Raw genomic sequence first — 20290 nt, forward strand, 5'->3', positions numbered from 1 at the left:
TTACCACATGAATACATTGAGTATGAGTTTTTAATTTCTTATGTTAGTTTACAATTAAATTACTCTAAATCTAAACTATGTATAGTTATTTTCAATAACAAGTCAACATTAGTTAAAAAAATGATTAGTTTTCATTAATATTAAACAAGATATTTTCATTGGAGTAATAACATGATGACATTTTTCATCATAATTATATATATTTAGATATAATATTTAATGATATACATACAAACAATTTATATTATACTAATTAAATTAATTTAGTTTATTTATAAGAGGCTAATAACAAATTGAATTAACAATATTTGTGCATTTGTACGAAAAATTAAGCTACTTATTTATTATAATTAATAATTAGAATTCAATAAAATTAAACTAAATTGGTTAAATAAATCAATCAAGATATTGCTAACATAAGTAAAATTAAATATCAAATGTCTTATACACTTAAAGATGACTATACTACATGATATTTTACTCTATTTGGGAACTTTTGAATTTTTTTTCCTGATTAATAATTAATAAAAATATGATTTATTAAGAAAATGTCACTTGATAAATTATTTATAATCATCACTGGATTGAAACTAATCTCAATCAGTATCATAATGTGTAGAAAAAAAATAAAAATATAAATTAGTACTCCGTTTTATTACTTTGCTCCTTTACAAATGAATTAATTAATAACGGATGATTGATTTTCAAAAAAAAATTAAAATAAATCGATGAATATTAGATATATGAAAATAAGTTCACTCTTTTTCTGCCATAAGTCCATAACAATCCATATGAAATGAAAAGTTGTGAAGGTTTGATGTGAATCAAAAGTTTACGTTGATGGTATCACTTTGTTGATGGTATGACTTTTAAGATACATTACAGTTTTGCATTTCACAATAATACTGGTCATAGTTTAATAATAACACTATTTATCTCCAATCTTGTCTCGATAGGCTCATGTATAAAAAATAATATAGTTATATAAGATCTTTTTTGATTTTTCTTAAAATCTATTTTTTTTATATGTAATTTTCATAATTTTTCGTTTAGTCAAAATAAAAAATATTTGATATCAAAATATGAATAAAATTGAATTTGTGACCTCATATAATGTGTCACTGATGCTATGTCAATAGACCAATTCAACAAACTTTAGACTGATAGCTAAAGACCCAAATATCCAGTGTTTTCTCTGTTCTATCATACTTGCTATATTTAACATTTTTATTCAATTCAATGCGTTATTTTGATAATCTATATATTAAATTGTGCGTAACTAAAAATTATAAAAAATTACTATTTCGAAAGTATACAATTAGTGGATTTAAACAAGATTTCACTTAACTATATTTTTTCTCACACATATTTATTTTCGTCGTTTCATTATACTTACTACATTCAACTTTTTTACACCACAAAATTTCTTATTTTGATCTTTACGTATTAAATTATACATAGCTTAAAAAATTTTTTTATCAAAGCATTAATTTATGCTACTATTTCTATTTCCTACCACTCCAAAAAATTGACAAGCTAGCACAATGAAGTGAAACGTGTAAATGGCCGTGAACCGTCGTCTTTCCCACGCTATTGGGTGTTCATTTTATCTCTCCTCTCACTTTCCATCTTTCTCTCTCCTCTCTAAATGACTAAATCACACCAAAACTCTTCAAAAAATCCAAATTTCTATTAAACATCCCACCACCACAAATATTCTTCCACTAATCTACTATTTTTATGAATTTCATCTCTTTTTGTTAAATATTTGCCCATTTTTTATTTTCTAACTTCAAATTTGCAAAATTTGAAGCTACTTTTGATTTAATCTCTTAGTTTGATCCTTTTTTGAAGTGGGTTCTCCTTTTTCTTTCCATCTTCTTTTTTCTTGTAAAAATCCTTGGTTTTGACTTCTTTGTAATCATGATTTTATGAGTTCAATTTCAGTTTTTTTGGTCAAAAGTTAGTTCATGATTGTAACAGTCTTAATTAACTAATCTTTCTGAGAGAAACCCATTTGGGATTTGTAAAATTTGCTTTCATTTCTAAGTAAAGGTGGTAGCTTTCTTCTATTGGTGCTTCAATTTATGCAGAGTTCCTTTCTTTTACTTGTAAGTTGTATTTCTTTCTCTTTATTTGTATTTTTAGTATTTTGATCATCAAAGTTTAGTTGTTGTGATTGGATTTTAGTTCTTTCATCTTGTACCCTTGTTGGATCTTGTGGAAGTGTAATTTTTTGGACTATAAGCTTTAAATATTGAGTTGTTTGTGTTTTTGATACACTGTTTAGAAGGATTGCTTTTTTGGGTTTACTTGGTTGATTGTAATCTTTTATGGGTTTGCTTTGGAATTACCAAATAGTAGCATAAATTACAGCTACCATGTTAGTTTTGTTCACAATTGCTTTTATGGATGAAATCTGGAATTATATTGTTAGTTGCATACTTGTTTTAGGGATGACTGATGAATGCTGATATTCTAGGATTTAGGAAGGTTTTGTTTGTTTTGAGGTGTCTTGATATTGAGGGATTGCTTGAGGTGGTTTCTAAGTACTTTCTAGGTATTTTTTCATCAAAATTGAATGTTGATGCTATTCATTGTATGAGACATTTGTTAGAAGAAATGGGACTTGATTGAGTACCATTTCGTAGATGAAATTTCGAGAACAAATTCCGACCCTAGGATGAGATTGTAAATCCGACCTCTCCTTACCCCACCTAGGTGGGATCCCCTTTGTTGGCATCGGAGCAATTAAAGGTTTTAGTTGTGTGTCCTTGTTCTTTTTGATGTAGAATGGTACCATTTCGTGTTCGGGCAAGCTGAAAGTGTAATGAGGAAGTGAGTATATGTATACCAAACTTGTTTTCTTTTGCTTGGTTTTAATTGTTAGAAGACTCGGGTATTGATGTCGGATACTGTTATATGTCCAAGTGTCGGATGCGTCTAAATATTCATTTTGATGCGAAGTGTCTAATTGTCATACAAATACCAGTGTTCGAGCATCAAGGATTAGTCACGGGTACGTGAAGCAAAATTTAGTGTCCGAGTAGCATAAGTTAGAACATCTCCTAGGATTGAAATGTCCTGATTAAGTTTGAAGTTTGTTCTTTTTAAGTTATGGGAAATGAGTTAAAATTTTAGAATCACTATGTTGCTTGGAAAGACTAATGTTTTTTTTTTTTTTTTTTGTTTGGATATGACAGTGTATTCAAGATGTACCATGCTAAGAAATTTTCAACAATGAGCTTGGCGCCGCATAAAACGCAAGGAAGTGAGCCAGTTTCTAATGCCGGAGCCATGGGAAGTTCTTCTGTGAAAAGCTCACCTCCTCCTGGGGGAAGTGGGAAGCAACGGTTACGATGGACGGAGGATCTACACAACCGTTTTGTGGACGCCATTACACAACTTGGTGGACCAGATAGTGGGTATTTTCTTTTCAGCAATGAAATATTGTGTAAATCTATTTTTATCCCTCAATAAGTTTGTAGTTTACTGAAGTTGATTACTGCAAAATTTTTTCATGGCTGATTGGGTTTCCGCTTTTACTGCATGACATTAGTTCACCTAGATGAACCTAAAAATCGAAAACACGATATCTCTTTAATTTGTGTTGTGTCTTTCTCATTGCTGTTCTACGCTTTGGAATTAGATCACCTTTGAGAAATTTTTAGATATCGAAGTTTTTTTTTACCCTACACGAGCCCCTTAATATACCATGGTATAGGTTATATGATGTTCATCATCATTCTGATGTGAGATCGGATATGCCAATTTGAACCATTTGTCAAGAGCTAATGTAACTGGAATTCATTGTTTGCCTATTGAACACTGGAACTTGTCAAATATGTATTCCAGTTTTGTCTCTTCCTCTTCAATTAGTGATAATAATTGTGGGGTTCTCCCACAACCTCTCCTTTTCTGCGGAACACGAGCAAATATTCGTCTTGCTAACCAGATGAAAGATCTAACCGTGAAGTGTGAACCCACTCCAACTGTTTATTGATCTGCACAAGCGTATGGTCAATATTGTTAGGAAGTCAAAGTTCCCCCTATATCCTTAGTAGTTTTGCATTAAAGCCTTACACATGAATCACTTTTTTTCTATCTCAAAAGTCCATTTTAGTATGTGAGATATTATGCAAAGAATTGGCAGAAGATAATGTAGTCCTGATAATGGTTAAGTGTTTCTTTTCTCCTCTTTGTCTTATCTGCCACATGTTAATGTATTATTCCTGCATTGTTGTTGTGGGAGAATCTTTGATTTTTATAAGTTAATCATATTTATTATTCAGTACATAATTTGTATGTATCTATCTTGGAAATATTAAAGCTATTGTAGTAGAGTCTTGCATGTTGGGAGGTTTAAATAGAAGATCTAGGCTTGTTAATGTATCTGAATCTGAAAATGGAAACGATTCATGAATGTGAGATGATACTAGGTCCTGGATCTGTAGAACTTTCATTTGTTTATATATTTATTATATTTTAGGAAAAATTGACATTAATTATCTAACCTTTTGCTCGTCCGCTGTGAATAATCCCACTTTTAGATTTTTTTTCTAAAAATCCAACATCTGCCCTTAAGTCGCTGTGAATAATCCAACCTTTGTTTTAGTTTGCAGGCAGCACACCTATTGTTAGTAATTATTAGTAATATTGTATGCTGCGGGCACATGTATTGCAAAGGTTAGATTATTAGAAAATAATCTTAAAGTGGGATTAATCACAACAGATGGAAGAAACATTGGATTATTAATGTCGATTTTTCCTATATTTTATTAATTGTAACTATTGCAACTACTATTATGTATTGTATTTTGTTATTATTGAAATAGCCCTGGAGGATGGTGTTTGTTTTTCAAAAATATATACATGTCATGTTCATTTCAAGCTTTCGTTTGCTTAGAATTTTTTAGAAATGCTAAGAGCTTGAAGTTCGTCTGCTAATTGTATAAATTGGGGCTCAAATAATTAAGTTAGCAAATTATTTTAGAGTATAAAAATCACAAATTCTTAAATGTGATGGTCTCATTGTGAGACTATCTCTATCGGGTTGACCCATGTACATTTAGTCTGTTAAAGTGATCACTAACATTTTTAAAGTGATAAATTAGAGAAATGGACTAATTATATGGACTCGTCTCATGGTGAGACGGTCTCATACAAGACGAGCTGCCATAAGATTAGCTTGTACGAATTAGTTTTTATAACATAAGACACGTTGCTAATGATAATTTTTGTATATATAACCAAATGTTTGGGCCTTTTAGAATGTGTGAGGCCCTTTACAGATTAGCTTCTTGCTTGGTATGAATCAAATTTCTCTCAAAGGAAATCTTGGGTGCTGTTTCTTGATGTCCTGTTAAAACAAAGAGAATTTGTTACTCTACAAAACAACCTCTCAACTTGTATTCATGATGGTTTTGTAGTGTAGTAGTACAACATATGTATTTTGTTGCTAGACTTGGGTATTGTTGGACGTGTACCATCAGACCCGACTATTTTATCAAAAAGAAATCTATGATTTTGAAAATAAAGTTTTACACTATTTATATTCATGTCGAATTGTCATATTCTCGGACATGAGTATTTGACGAGTCTGAGTAGTAGTGTGCCCATGCATGCACATACCCATTGTTGAAATTCAAATAGTGGTTATCAGTTTTTGTGTTCTTATATTTCATGTTTTATGATGAAAACTGCACTTTATTAGTGGGCGTGTGAATAACGTCTCATTACTAATTTCTTTGTAGGAGCTACTCCTAAAGGAGTTCTAAGAGTGATGGGTGTGCCCGGTCTTACCATCTACCATGTAAAAAGTCATCTACAGGTAAATCTTCAGTTTATTAATAATGTAATTTTATATATTTTTGTGACTTTCAAATTTCCGTTCAACAGTCCATAATTCAGTTGAATCTCTGTTTGTGCAGAAGTATCGCCTTGCTAAGTATCTGCCCGAATCTCCTAGTGATGGTAAAGGTGCTTATGTATTTCGCCGATTTTGATCTTTTAACTTATCCCTGTCAAATTTTAATGTATAAATTCTCTACGGTTCAGGTTCCAAGGATGAAAAGAAAGGTTCTTTAGATGGCCTAACAAATCCCGAGTCTTCCCAGTGAGTCTCTCCTTATTTTACCTACGCTCCACCTGCACTCTCTTTAGACTCCTGTAGTTGTGCGAGCTACCGTATGACTTGGGGCATTGGTACAATTTTATCTATAACCTATTCATATCCACTTATTTCAGGGGATTACAGATTAATGAGGCACTTAAAATGCAAATGGAAGTCCAGAAACGTCTGCACGAGCAGCTTGAGGTATATATTCTTATGATTTTATGCCTTTGATTATCGAATGAATAGATATTGTATGTGATTATTTTAGGAACTTACGAAATTGTGTCATGATCTTCGTTACACGGACTCTTCATTTTGCTTCACGTACCCGGGTCCTATCTTTGATGCTCGGACATTGGTATGACACTTAGAGACTTCATTTAGTCGAAAAATTGAATATTTAGACGTATCCGACACTTGGAAACGTTCCAGTATCCGACGTTAGTCATCAGTATCAGAGTCCAAGCAACATAGGTCATGATTCACTTGGATATGGTATACTTAGCGACGTGGAGCTTGAAAATTTTTGCTTTTGAAATCCGTAAGCTAACTAATTATGACTCCATCCACTATTTTTTCTACATTCTCTTCTAAAAGCTCTCTATTGGTGAAGAGAATGTACAAAATGAGTAGAACTGTACCGAGTATAGATTATGCAAGATATGTACCCTCAACTACTGTTCCTTGTTCATGAAGGTGCAAAGACAGTTACAAATGAGAATCGAAGCTCAAGGGAAGTATTTGCAAAAGATCATAGAGGAGCAGCAGAAACTGGGTAGTGTCCTAAAAGTTTCCGATTCGCTACCATCCTCCAGCAATCAAGACGAGGAGAGGGAAAAGTCGTCAAATTCTCAGCCAGTTACGGAACACTCCCCAAGCCCCACTTCTCCTCGAAAGAAGCAGAAGTTGGATCATTCATCAACAAGCAACATCGATACTGTCTCGGTTCCTTCAAAAAACAGTCCAAAGAAGGATTTCCTTGACCAGTGGGATCAGAATATTTACGGCTCTGCAGCCGGGTTTGGGCTCGACTTCGAATCAGAGTTCAAGAAGAAGGAAAATAATGAATATGAGCAAAGAATTTCCTCCGAATCGGATTTTCTACGTAGTTCCAAGTAGGACAAGCGCACTTTCAGCAGTTAGAGCAAGTAGTCCTGCACCCATTCTGGCTTGCAAACTGGCCTGTAAATAGGTATTATTTATACACATTTGTCACACTGTAAGTTTCTTGTAGTTTATTGTATTGTACATTATTTATACCCTTGAAGTTGAAGTGTCTTCGTTGGAGCGGAAAATTCCCGACTTCTGTTGAACTTCTAACTACGTCTTATTTGCTAACTTTGACAACATATATCGTCTGAAAGTTTTTGCCTAAGAATTTTGCAGCTAGAGTTGGCTATCGAGCTGCTCTAGCCTCTAGGTGGATGGAAATTATGACTCGAGGCTGAAAGCTTGGCCTGCAAGCTACAGCGCCCACAGGGGAGAGACAGTATGACTCGTGGCCAAGGCTTGGCCACGAGCCGACTGGTTTGCAAGCCCGATAAGACAATCATTTAGTGCATTGGGGTTGTTCAGGCAATGCATACCAGAGTTCTTGTGCTTTTAGAATGAGTAATTTTAGCCTTTTAGGTAAAGATTATAAGTTGCTTAATAAATTGGGAGAGTTGCTATATGAGGTTAGCAAAGAAGTTGAGGCAAATGACGAACTTAAAGTGCGAGTGGACGAGAATCATAGGTTGACTCGGTAGTTAAAGTTTTGTTTTTTTATTCATCACTTGTGATATGTTTTGATTATCATCACTTGGGGATAAATCAATTCTCCCAGTTCCTCTTTGTCTGTAGAGAATTCTCTAATCTTATTTTCGATTTAGAAAAAAGAATTTGGGCAGAAACTAAAATAAAATTTGAAATAAGACTAAATATTCAAGCTTTGTGAAATTTTAAAGTGTGATTTATTCGGTTTTTTTTTTTATTCAATGCAATATTAATTTTCCTACTACTTAGCAATGTGTTTTTGATTCAGTTTAGATGCATTGAATTCCAAAACTATTAAAAAAATTCGTATATGAGGTTGGATGAATATGAAACTGGGTGAATATGCGACTAATAAGATTTTGTACCTATTATTCATAGGCTATGGCGGTAAGACTTTTAATATCCATCCACTAGTTACTGAATTTATAATCATATTCGCTCCAATTAGAGCATATACATTGCAAAACTCATGATATTTTACATGTCTATCATTTCTAATTTCATGATATTAAATCTAAAAAATTAAATATATATTTTATTTTGGAAAAATTGTTCAGAATAATTTCACCTATAACCTATTCGTTGTGAATAATTTCTACTATTGATTTTTTCTAAATAATCCAACCTTTATATATTATTTTGTTAACAACACCTCTTTTCACATTTTAACTGGCTACTGTCGGTACTTACTAGCCGTTACACCTACTTCTTCCCTCCTTATGCTTCTTCGTTGATCTTACCTTACTCCTCTTCGATGGAAGGTATTTATAATAGCCGGTTAAAATGTGAAAATGGGTACTATAGGCAAATAATATACAAAGGTTGGATTATTTAGAAATAATCAATAGTAGGATTTATTCACAGCAGATGAATAATAGGTGGGATTATTCTAGACAAAATTTTTCAATATTTTTACTTTTTATGTAAAAAAAATTATAAGTTTAAATGTTTTATAGGTAAAGATAAAGGTAAAGAACACTCTCAGTATCCCGCATAAGGCAGGATCCGAATGGGTAAGAGTCGAACCCCAAACCTTTTGCTCCACATACCCCAAACCTTCTACTTCACATGCAGATACTCTATCCATTGAACCACAAGCGCTTTTGGTTTTAAATATTTTATACTTTCTCCGTTCCATTTTACTCGCTACATTTGCATGGGCACGAGTATTAAGAAAAGTGATTGACCTATTATTGTTAATTAAAAAAGAAAAAGGAAAAATAGGTTGTTAGGTTACTTTATAGAGTATAGTATAATATTTTATTATAGAGTATAGAGTATAGAGTAGGATAAAAATAGGGGTAGGTAGAACTTTAAATGATTGTTTTATTACTAAAAACGAAAATATAGCAAGTAATATAAAATTGCCAAAAATAAAAAATATAGCGAGTATTAAGCAATGGAGGAAGTATAGATGAACATCAATTTCTGAACATGATTTTCTCTTTCATATACCATTATCAACTACTTTTACTTTATTTAAAGGAACCTTTACGTTTTATAAATAGATAATATGGGACTACAAGTTTACAATCCATTATAATAATAAATTAATAATAATAGTAATTTTTTTGATGAAATAATAATTATAATAATTAATTATGAAGGTAATCAGAAATCAATCCAAAATTAAGGATGTAGTTGGGATTTTTTGCTATTAATCTTCTCTTTTTATAGAAAATAATCAACAAAAACAAATAATTATATTGCGTTTCTCTTTCTCCTAACATGATAATATTATGACAATACAACCCACTAACATGGAGATTGTTAGGAGGTTATAGCTCGAATGTAATTCACCCAATGTTGTTTAATAAGCTGAGCTTATTTACTATTTTATAATTATCAATTAAAACTCACTTTTTTTTAGTAAATGAAAAGATAAAATAAATTAAGCAAATAAAATTAATTTAAAAGAGATTTAAAACGTGACATTAAAAGAAAATAAATTATTATCTAAAAACAAAAATAATGCTAAATAACTAGGACAAACTAAAACATCAAATCAATGTTAAATGAGCGGGATGAAAAATAATTAAAATATAATTAACTTTTTCCTATTTGTGACAATTGTCATTCCGTCTGTATATATACTTTTATAAGAGAAATAATTTGCAAGGGCTTTAATTTCTCGGTATAATATTAGAGTCTGAACTGTTGTTGGATCTTTATAACTAGATATTGATTTAAATTATTGGCTAAGGGGCTTTAATTGAATATTCATTCTTAATCAGGTTTTAACCCTTTTGGTCGATAAATTTTAAGGACACTCATATATGAGGAAGTGTTAAAGTGTCTGTTGTTTCCCGCATATGAAATGTCTCACAACAGAAAAAAAGAAGAGAGTATACCATATTATAAACTGGAGCAGTAACCCGTACCGTTATATGTTTAAGTAGTTGTTAGATATCAGTAACTTGCAGCTAAATAATTTTGGTTGTTAGAAATTTAACCATATAATAATATAAATTATTAATATTTTTGGTAAAAATAGATGTTATGATAAGTTGATAACTGTTGAATATAATTTATTTAAAAAAATATGTATATATATCTTAAAATGCTACTTTTAATTTGAGAAAGCTACAAATTATCATGTTCTTAAAACAACTATTTGCATCACTAAATGCTAAAAAAAAAACCTCTATTTTACTAAACAATGATATGCTTTTTAAATTGTGTTTTAGCCCTATCAAATCTCTGAAACTACTTAAACTACTATGCGCCTTAATAGTCGGCTTATTTTCTCATTTCTAGCCCAAATTATAATTGTCATCAATTAATAATGCATATTTCTTAATAGTTAACATTCATACTTGTATTCTTTAAAAAATAATTATTGAAGCAAAATCAAATTCTCCAGTCTCCACTACCACAATGTAAGGATCTTGGATTTAATTAATTAACATAAATACAATTATGTACAAATTACTCAAATAGAAATCACAATAGACAAAGCAAGATCCCATACACATTGATTTTAGCAATTAAAAAAAATTGTAATTGCCATGTAATTTAATTAAAAATTGTTCAATTATATGATACGCTGTATGGATCATCATCATGTGACAAAATTTCAAATTATTCCTGGTATTGTGAAATTCTAGCATTTTTTAATGGGTTGAATTAAATAAATAAATAATTATACCTGACCATTTACCTAAAATTACTCAATTTATATATTATAGTTTCAATGAAAATACCAATGCACTATTATTAAATCGGGACAAAATACTAAATAAAAGTAAGATATCTTAAAACACGGATATGGTATAAAAATCTTTCTGGAATTTGGAATAAAAAGGCTAAGTTAAAGTTAGGCACTCATTTTAAATATATTTTTTGAAAAATGTGCTCCTTAAGGGTAATTGTATTATTTGTTTTTATAAAAAAAACCTCTACAATGGATAATAATACATAAATTTTAAAATCTTAACATTTTGTCTATCAGTAAAGAAGTTAAACTTAAAGTTATCATGCAAAAAAAAAAAAAAAAAAAAAAATTTGCCCACCACATGATATAACCAAAAACACAAGAACACCATCAGTTTCCAAAATCTTTTCTTGTGCTATTATATGTCACCCATTTTGACCTATTTACTTTTCACATGAAAAATAAAAAATTGTACTCCCTCCTATTCAGCTTATGTGTCCTATTTCCCTTTATGGTCAAGTTACCTTAATTGTCCTATTTCCATTTTTGGTATGGGTTTTTGACTTTTATACCCTTAGTAGCTTTATCCTATTTTCAATTATACTCTCTATTACTCATACTAATTTTCCTCCCTTATATTAAAAACCCATAATATCGCTCTCTTTCCTACCCTTAAAGTCCCACTTTTGACTCTCCTTAAAATCCGTGAAAAGTCAAATAGGACTCTTAAGGTGAATAGAAGGGAGTATATACTAGTAAGTTAAAATGGTGAAATATTTAGAAACAAGAGGATAAATTCCCTCCGTTCTATTGGAATTGAATCAAACAGAAATATAGGGAGTAACTTTTAAGGAAAGTATGAAAAATTGATCTAATATTAACTGAAAAGAGAGAATATATTGTATAGATGCATTATTTAGTAGTTGAGAATTTTCCTTTGACTCTAATAATGAGGGCTTACTCTTTCCTATTTTAATCAAATATCTTATATTTGGTTTTGCAAATTTGTCGATGCATTATTATAATCCTAAATATCACTAGTTGTGTTTAATTGAAAATTAAAAAGTTGATATTAATAAAATTTACACGGAGACAAATCAAACAAGTTCTCACTTTATTGTGTTTAATTAGAAAAATTTATTCTAAAGGACGTTCAACCTGTGCCTATAACACCTGAACCCCATTGGACTGCCGGTGACTACCCATAGACGTTGTAAACTGGCCCCACAAACCAATGCAATTTTTTTCAGCGCGCTTTAACGTTTTGGTCTCTCTTCAAATGAAGATGCACATTTTGATATGAGTAATTTATCAATCCTTTTTAACCCTTAACTTTGGATATCACAAATTTAACAAAAGTCAAAAAAGAAATTAGAAAGTATTATTTTAAAAATTGACATCCATTTATTATAGGTCAGATAAACCGAAACACCTTTAAAAACGAAAATATAACAGTGGAACCTTTAAAGGATAACGCAAATGTGAAACTATTAAAAGTAAAAGTGATAAAAGTCAAATCTTTAATACCAATCTTTTCTTTGACCTATAAAATTAAGAATAAAATACAAATAAAAAATAACTAAATCAAATAAAACATTTGATCAGAATAAAGAGACTATTAATTAATTTCCAAAATAAGACAAGAAAATTTTGAGAATAAAACCAATGAAATATGTCCTTTTAGTCACATGATCTACCGTTTATTGCTTTCAATTTTTCAAATAATTTCTTGTGTGGGACATATAGTTTGGTGAAGTGTTTGTCTCTTTTACCTCAAAATCACTTCACTTATTGTAATCCATAATTCTCTATATTGTTACTCATTGATATTTTTTCTAACATATTCAATATATTTCGGATCAAAGTCTTGGGAAAGAAGAAAAACGGCAATTCATATTTATAAAGCAGTATGCAATAAAAGAGTCTATCGGCTCGAGAAAAATCCTAGAAAAACCCTAAAAAAAGAATCATGCAATGAAAATGACTGAGTGAGGTATAAAAGATTGAAATAACCTCAAAAAATGCAGTTCCTAGGTTGAATTTACTCTCTTTCAATATCAAACCTACAAGAAATGAAGTTTACTGATATATCATCATGGCATTCATTCTTTCTGTTCTTCTTCTTCTTCATCAATGGTGATAATTAATTTAATTTACGTATTTTTATTTCATACATGTTGTAGTTTTCGAGTTAGTTTTAAGTCGGATTTGAACTGCCATGGTTGATTTTGTATAGTTTGTGAATGTGGTGTTGTGTTAAAATTGTTTGTTTCATTTTGATGCAGAGGATGCCATTGAAGCTTTGACATATGACTATAGAGCAACTACAAAGGTAAAATTAACTAAACTTTTTCAAATTTCTAACATTTTGATCAATAATAGCCATTAAACAAGGCATTTTAATTTTTATTTAATTTCGAGATAAGGAAATCTCTTATCTTATAGTGAGAGTTCAAATTGATATTCGTATTATAGGCTGTTAGAATCCAAACCTCTATCATAAGAATAAAAAGTAAAATATTTTACCGTTCGATCAACCAATAATTCTGATGTTTATACCTGTGTGATTATTTGTCTATGAAAATTTAAAATCTCTAGCTCTAATCTACTTAATATTGTAATTTTCATAATATCTCATTTGTACAACCAAAAGACTCATGCTATGTACAATTTTACAAAACATTTGATGATAAACAAAACTTTATGATAGTATGTTATAAAATGTAAATTATTTAGAAATTATTGTTAATTTGTGTTAAATATAAATTATTTTTATAGTTATTTGCCTTTTGAATTTTATCTTTACATGTATTTATTTCATAATTAGTCAGAAAAATTAATTGTTCATTTTGTAGTGGTTGACTTTAATCGTAAAATTTTGCGAATTAAAATAACATACTATAATTTGCATATGGTTTATCTTGTAGTATTATATTTTGTTTCGGTTAATTTGTGTGTTGTTTTATTTTTATGGGCGGAATACACTGTGTACAGTGATGATGATGTGTGTTATTTTGAAGTGTTTGATGGAAGCTTGGGATGCTCAATATGGTGGAGGTATCATACATAATCCAAACTTCAACAATGGTGTTGAAGGATGGAAACCATTTGGATTAGGGAAAATTGAAGCAAGAACATTCAAAAATGGGAATAAATTTATTGCAGCTCTCAATAGAACACTACCATCTGATAGCATTTCCCAAAGAGTTCTACTTGAAGAAGGAAAGCTTTATGCATTTGCGGGTAATATTTATATTTTTATCCTTTTCAATTTGCTATTGGACAAAATAGTGTATATATATAAATATAAGCTTTATTTTCCCTTCAACATAAATATTAAAGTTTAATAATATTTTAAACTTTAAAACTATTTATGAAAAACTCTCTGTGCCCTTAGTATTTGTTACGAGGATAAAAGATGAGATAATCAAGGAAAAATAGTAAAAGTAAATATGTAAAAAGTGTAATATACAAAAAAGTGAATAAAATGTGCGAATGTGATGAAAATATAATTTAACTGTTTGGATAAAAGTGTAATTTATGACCAAAAATAAAATTATAGCAAAATCTATGAGATAATCTATGTATTAAGTTATTATTTAATTTGTTTGATTTGTATTGAAATCATAAATAATTGTATTTTAAAAAATAAATTCAATTCTAATTTACATTTTTAAGAGTTGTATATATTATTTTCTTTCAAAAGATTATATAAATGTTTAATTTTATAAAATGTAATGAATGAAGAATGAGTCAAATTCTACACCATATCTCAAAAATTAGGATAAAAGCTAGACTTTCTAAGATATCTTGCAATCAATAATTACACTTTTAAAATACCATGTTTCTCATAATATTATCCAAAAAGATTTTCAAGTCACAATAGTGAAATATCAATCCAAATTATAAAATTTAAGAAAAATTATCGTAAATAATACAAACTTTTACTAGTTTTCCTACAATTATATTACTTTTGTTTAACTATGAATAATACCAACTTAGGGGATGTTTTTTGAGAATAATACCAACTTTTGTTTAACCATTAATTTACTTATGTTTTATTGTAAAATTTCATACTATAAACAAAAACTGGTAGTCCCTCCAAACTTTTTTGATCTTCCACTTTGGGTTTTTTACACATATTAAGGAAGATAGAATCTTTGGGTTGTAGTGGGTATTATTTTAATTAAATAGTAGTGAGAAGTAATGATTGTATTGGAAGTATGAGGTTGTAGTGAGTATTATTTTAATTAAATAGTAGTGTGAAGTAATGATTGTACTGGAAATATGAGAGAGAAAATAATTATAAATAAAAGAAAAGGGGTACATTAAAAGAAAAAAAGAGGGGTTTTAAGGGGTAAAAGTAAGATAAAAACTTTCTAAAAATATAAAGTATTCTAAAGTGGAAGAACTTATGAAACTACCCGTTATAGTAAGGTGGAAGAACTTAAAAGAACGAAGGGAGTATATTCTAGGCAAAAACGTCTTAATTGATATTATTCATGGTTAATTAAAATTTTTTATTAATATAAAAAAATTAATTAAAATTTGTATTATTCACGATAATTTTTCCTAAAATAAAAAAAATGTATAGGTTTTAACTTGAAGATTGTAAGCTTAATTGGTACAACACTACAACTAGACTCTCATTCTTACTATAAAGTTTGATACTTATTTTTTCATCTTAAATTTGCTACATTTCTCCCGATAAACTCTAACATGGCATATAGACCGTTGTAAATTCAATGAGAGATAGAGAATATATATTTATATCCTTACATCATTTAACTCTTAATCTATATATTTCTAAGCTATTAAAGTTTTAATGAATGTGCTTAATTAAATGTAAAAATTACAGCATGGATTCAATTAAATGAAGGCAGAGAAGTAATTAGTGTTAGATTTAGACGACGTCCAGCTTATGGACAGGAATATCTTCATGGAGGTACAGTAATAGCTAAGCATGGATGTTGGAGCATGCTTAAAGGTGGTATTGTTGCTAATTTTTCTGGCCCTGTTGATATCACTTTTGAGGTAAATTTTGTTACATCATGGTTACTACCTTTCTACCAATCATATATTTTTATAGGATATATTTTTTTTCTTCCACCAAATTTACCTCACCGGTATACATGACCGTTATTGGGGGATTCTGGGTAGCCGACTGTCTAGAACGACCCCCATATAAGGAGCCTTAAATATCAAATGATACAATTTAAGTCTAGTTTTGAGCAACACTTTTTAAGTGATTTGTTTGTAAATCTTTTTTATATTTGAAATAATATAATATTACAATATATTTTGTGTTGAATTATTCTTTTTAAAGTGAAAAACATTTATCATTTAATATAATGAAGGACCCCATTTTAAAAGACATTGCCATAAAATAAATAGAGCCTTCAAAATATTTCCCTATCGGTATATGATAGAAAAATCAAGAAAAAAAGACAAAAAAAATATAGTATAGGTAATTAGAGAAATAGGTGGATGAGACGAAAATATATGTTAAATTTATAGATGAAAATTACAGAAAAAATATGGATCATGACCAAAATTTATAATGGGTCAAATTTGATAGGACCGAATAAAAATAAAAATAATTTCTTTTATGTAAGTTCATGATCCTTTTAAATGCAGACGAATAACACATCTGTAGAAGTTTGGGTAGACAATGTCTCGTTACAACCCTTTACTAAGAAGCAATGGACACTCCACCAAGAACACACCATTAATAAGGTAAACTCACAAATGTTGCTTACTTTTGAGTTTTAAATTATTGTTTTGTATTATAATTAGATAAAAAGGTATCGATAAAGATAATCACGAAGGCATATGATTTTGGAATGGTATCACTACAACATAACATACTTTTAGTGTAATATATTTAGCGATTTTTAATTTAAATATCACAATTTTAAATTTCTAATGGTATATATAGTGGATTTATGACATTAAAAAAAAATCACACTAAAACTTTTTACGACATAGGATCTAGTGATATTTCTCGTCATTATAGACTATTGTAGCAATTACATATGTTACTAAAGGTCAAATAAAGTATCACTAAATCAATTTATAGTGAAACTTAAAGATAAAATCAATAATTATTACACTACAAATATAAATCAGCGATATTTATTTTATCACTATATCCTAAATCGTGAAAAGTCAATTTTATTGTAATGTAAATATCTTATTAGCTTATGAAATATGTGTACCTCATCTCATATACCGTATTACGAGCCATCATTTAGCACTGCATAACACATTACTGTTTGCGGCCTGTTTTCGACACGTCAAGCATGTGGCCACTTTAGCACTGCCTACGAAAATCTAGCACGACATAAATTCCGCGTCTATTTAAAGGAAGTACAATAGTCTTCCTATAATAACATTTGTGACTATTATATTATTTGGGGTTTAATGCACTTATGCTCATAATGACTTCCATTAAAATTCACGCATCCTAATAAGAATTATAAAAGTCGATTATTTAAGATAAATGTGTTATAGATGCATGTAACACAAATTATTCTCATAAATGACTTTTTTTGACATGTTAAAACCTGATTTCGTGCAAAGATTTTAATTCAACTAAAAACATCTAATTAAATGATAATCAAGGCTCGAAAATATAATATACACTGTATTAACCAACTTCCTAACTAATAACTACTCTCATATTTGATGTAGGTAAGAAAACACAAGGTGAAATTCCAAGTGACAAATCAAGACAATACAACACTACAAGGAGCAAAAATCAGTCTAAGGCAAATAAAGGCAGGTTTTCCTATAGGATGTGAAATAAACTCCTACATCCTAAACATCACAAAATACAAAGAATGGTTTCTAGCATCAAAATTTTCAGTCACAGCCTTTGGCAATGAAATGAAATGGTATTTCACTGAAGAAAAACTACAAGGACATGAAAACTACACAATTCCTGATGCCATGTTACAACTTTGTGAACAAAATCAAATCGATGTTAGAGGACATAACATATTCTGGGACGATCCAAAGTACCAACCCGAGTGGTTAGACCCTAGAATAAGCCCGAAAAGGCTTAGAAAACTCGTTGAAAAGAGGCTAAAATCGATTGTTTTAAGGTATAAAGGGAGACTAATTCATTGGGATGTTATGAATGAAAACTTACATTTTAAGTTCTATGAAGAAAAACTTGGTCGAAATGCAACATATGAGATTTTTTCTAGAGTACATGAGCTTGATCAAAAGCCGATTTTGTTCATGAATGAGTATAATACTATAGAGGTTAGTGAAGATATCGAATCAATGCCTGCAAGATATGCTAGAAAATTGAAGAAAATTGGTGCATATAATAGAGAAATGTTACCTTTGGGAGTAGGGTTAGAATCAAGGTTTGGTCATGATCAGCCTAATTTTGCTTATATGAGAGCAGCAATTGATTACTTAGCTTCAATGGGATTCTCTGTTTGGCTTACTGAAGTGTTTGTTGATAAAGGAGTTAATCAGGTAATGTTATCTTTTTTTTCTCTTGTTTTTGACTTTTTAGCGGGTTTAGGACCCACCCTGAGATTTGAGAGGTTCGAGGCAGAATATTATATGAGCCCCTAATTAATAAATGTACTATTAATCTATTAGAGGCCCCTAATTATTAATATTAAAGCGTCGTTTTTCTAAATTTTTGGATGGGTTCGGAACACTGGCCCCCTCTTGCCTCTTTATAGACCCCACCCCAAGGGGCTCTAAGTGATTTAGATATAGGTCTTTAGAGCTTGATTTTTCCTCTTGTGTGAATGTATGCGGTTTGGTTCTTTCTACTTTGGCGTTCCTAGGTGAAATTACATATGAATGTGATTTCGATCATGGAAACATGTATTAGGTTGCAGGTTGCATATAGCATATAAAAAGATAGATTTATTTACGATGAACATGATTTACCTCCTACTTTAAGTCATTTTGCTCCATAGGCTCTCATATACAAATTGAAAAACGACATTTAATGTTATTTCGATCATAAGAATATTAAACTCTGCATTAAATGAAGCATATAGAAGTGAAAAGGAAGATTTATTTACGATTGATGTAATTTCAATCCTTTATCTTCGACCTTTGTTTTTTTATGGGTTTCTGTCATTTAGACTTCTTGGCACCTCTTAGAATGGGACCAGGATTTATGAACCCGTATTTATAATTTATAATTAAAATTTAAATTTTCCTCATATTAAGAATCTATGTAATCCGTTTCTCTAACATACAAATTGAAAAACATGTTATTTCAATTATAAAAACGTGTATTAAGTAACAAGTTCTATCAATTATATATAAAAATTGGATCTATTTACATGTTTTAAGTCATTTTTCTCCAAGAGCTTTGTCTGTCGTACTTCTACCTAAGGCGGATTTAGAAGAGTCAGATATACGTAATCTTATCCTTGTTAATAAAAAAATTAACAAACAGATTGTTTTCGATTGACCCTTGTAAGCAGGCAGAGTATTTGGAGGAAGTTCTAAGGGAAGGATATTCACATCCAGCTGTAGAAGGGATTGTAATATGGCCCACTTCACCATTTAGTACAGAGTGTAAAATGTGTTTGGTTGATATTCAACAAGACTTCAAAAAGACAAAAACTGGTGATACTGTTGACAAGTTCATTGCAAAATTATGGAGCTCAAGACCATTGAAATTTACAAGTAATGAACAAGGATTTTCTGAATCAGTTTTACTTATTGGGGATTATGATGTTATTGTTAGGCATCCAACAACAAATAAATTTACTAAATTTAAGCTGAAAGTGACTGAAAATTCAGCTCATTTAGTGCATCTTCATCTTGATGCATATTAGTGACTAGATGATGTGATTATTGTTGCTTAATAAAAGGTTAATTACCAAATAAGGAAATATTAATAGAAATTAAGCATTACCAATAATATATATATATATATATATACTGTGTGTTTTTTCTATATGATGATTGTATCTAAACTTTGCGTTGTATCGCGTTTTAAACTGTTCGTATTGAATCTGTAAGAAAATACGATTTAAAGCACTAAATTAACATTTTTTGTCTTTTTTTTCATTATTGTACATTTACTGTTATGTTTATATTTTTTTTTTTACTTTTGTGATATATAAGACTTTATTTGTGATTTAAGTTTTGATCAACATATTTGGACAATATCATATGGCTTCTATTGGTTTAAATTTGTTTTTGGATTTTGAAAATGCTAAATTAACGCTCTTTATTTCTCGTGTTGGAATTTATCTATGTAACATTGGCTATAA

General features: G+C 29.8%; 2 protein-coding genes across 3 annotated transcripts; both read left to right on the forward strand.

Moving 5' to 3' along the window:
* Window positions 1-1490: 1490 nt before the first annotated feature.
* LOC130820951 (myb family transcription factor PHL7-like) lies at window positions 1491-7464 on the forward strand. 2 transcript variants are annotated; one of them, XM_057686520.1, is made up of 7 exons: window positions 1491-2111; window positions 3204-3421; window positions 5754-5830; window positions 5931-5973; window positions 6058-6115; window positions 6247-6316; window positions 6812-7464. In XM_057686520.1, the coding sequence occupies exons 2-7, from the start codon at window positions 3214-3216 to the stop codon at window positions 7232-7234; spliced, it is 879 nt and encodes a 292-aa protein (XP_057542503.1). In that variant the 5' UTR covers window positions 1491-2111; window positions 3204-3213; the 3' UTR covers window positions 7235-7464. The 2 variants fall into 2 exon arrangements, with proteins under 2 accessions (XP_057542503.1, XP_057542511.1); XM_057686528.1 differs by lacking the exon at window positions 1491-2111 and having other exon boundaries at window positions 3285-3425.
* Window positions 7465-12821: 5357 nt separating this feature from the next.
* On the forward strand, window positions 12822-19898 carry LOC130826520 (endo-1,4-beta-xylanase 5-like). Its single transcript, XM_057692105.1, has 7 exons — window positions 12822-13160; window positions 13310-13356; window positions 14045-14267; window positions 15883-16058; window positions 16662-16760; window positions 17718-18515; window positions 19493-19898. Exons 1-7 carry the CDS (start codon window positions 13097-13099, stop codon window positions 19847-19849), a joined length of 1764 nt encoding a protein of 587 aa, XP_057548088.1. The 5' UTR covers window positions 12822-13096; the 3' UTR covers window positions 19850-19898.
* The last annotated feature ends 392 nt before the right edge of the window (window positions 19899-20290 follow it).

This window comes from Amaranthus tricolor, chromosome 1 (genome assembly GCF_026212465.1).
Source record: "Amaranthus tricolor cultivar Red isolate AtriRed21 chromosome 1, ASM2621246v1, whole genome shotgun sequence".
NCBI classification, from domain to species: Eukaryota; Viridiplantae; Streptophyta; class Magnoliopsida; order Caryophyllales; family Amaranthaceae; genus Amaranthus; species Amaranthus tricolor.

What these genes read in the sequence shown, in the direction of transcription:
- LOC130826520 (XM_057692105.1), top strand. Translation starts at nt 13,097, where the DNA reads ATGAAGTTTACTGATATATCATCATGGCATTCATTCTTTCTGTTCTTC. An exon ending in CTTCTTCTTCTTCATCAATG is followed by an intron (nt 13,161 to 13,309) that starts GTGATAATTAAT and finishes ATTTTGATGCAG; the next exon opens with AGGATGCCATTGAAGCTTTG. An exon ending in CTGTTGATATCACTTTTGAG is followed by an intron (nt 16,059 to 16,661) that starts GTAAATTTTGTT and finishes TTTTAAATGCAG; the next exon opens with ACGAATAACACATCTGTAGA.
- LOC130820951 (XM_057686520.1), top strand. Translation starts at nt 3,214, where the DNA reads ATGTACCATGCTAAGAAATTTTCAACAATGAGCTTGGCGCCGCATAAA. An exon ending in ACAAATCCCGAGTCTTCCCA is followed by an intron (nt 6,116 to 6,246) that starts GTGAGTCTCTCC and finishes CACTTATTTCAG; the next exon opens with GGGATTACAGATTAATGAGG. An exon ending in GTCTGCACGAGCAGCTTGAG is followed by an intron (nt 6,317 to 6,811) that starts GTATATATTCTT and finishes TTGTTCATGAAG; the next exon opens with GTGCAAAGACAGTTACAAAT.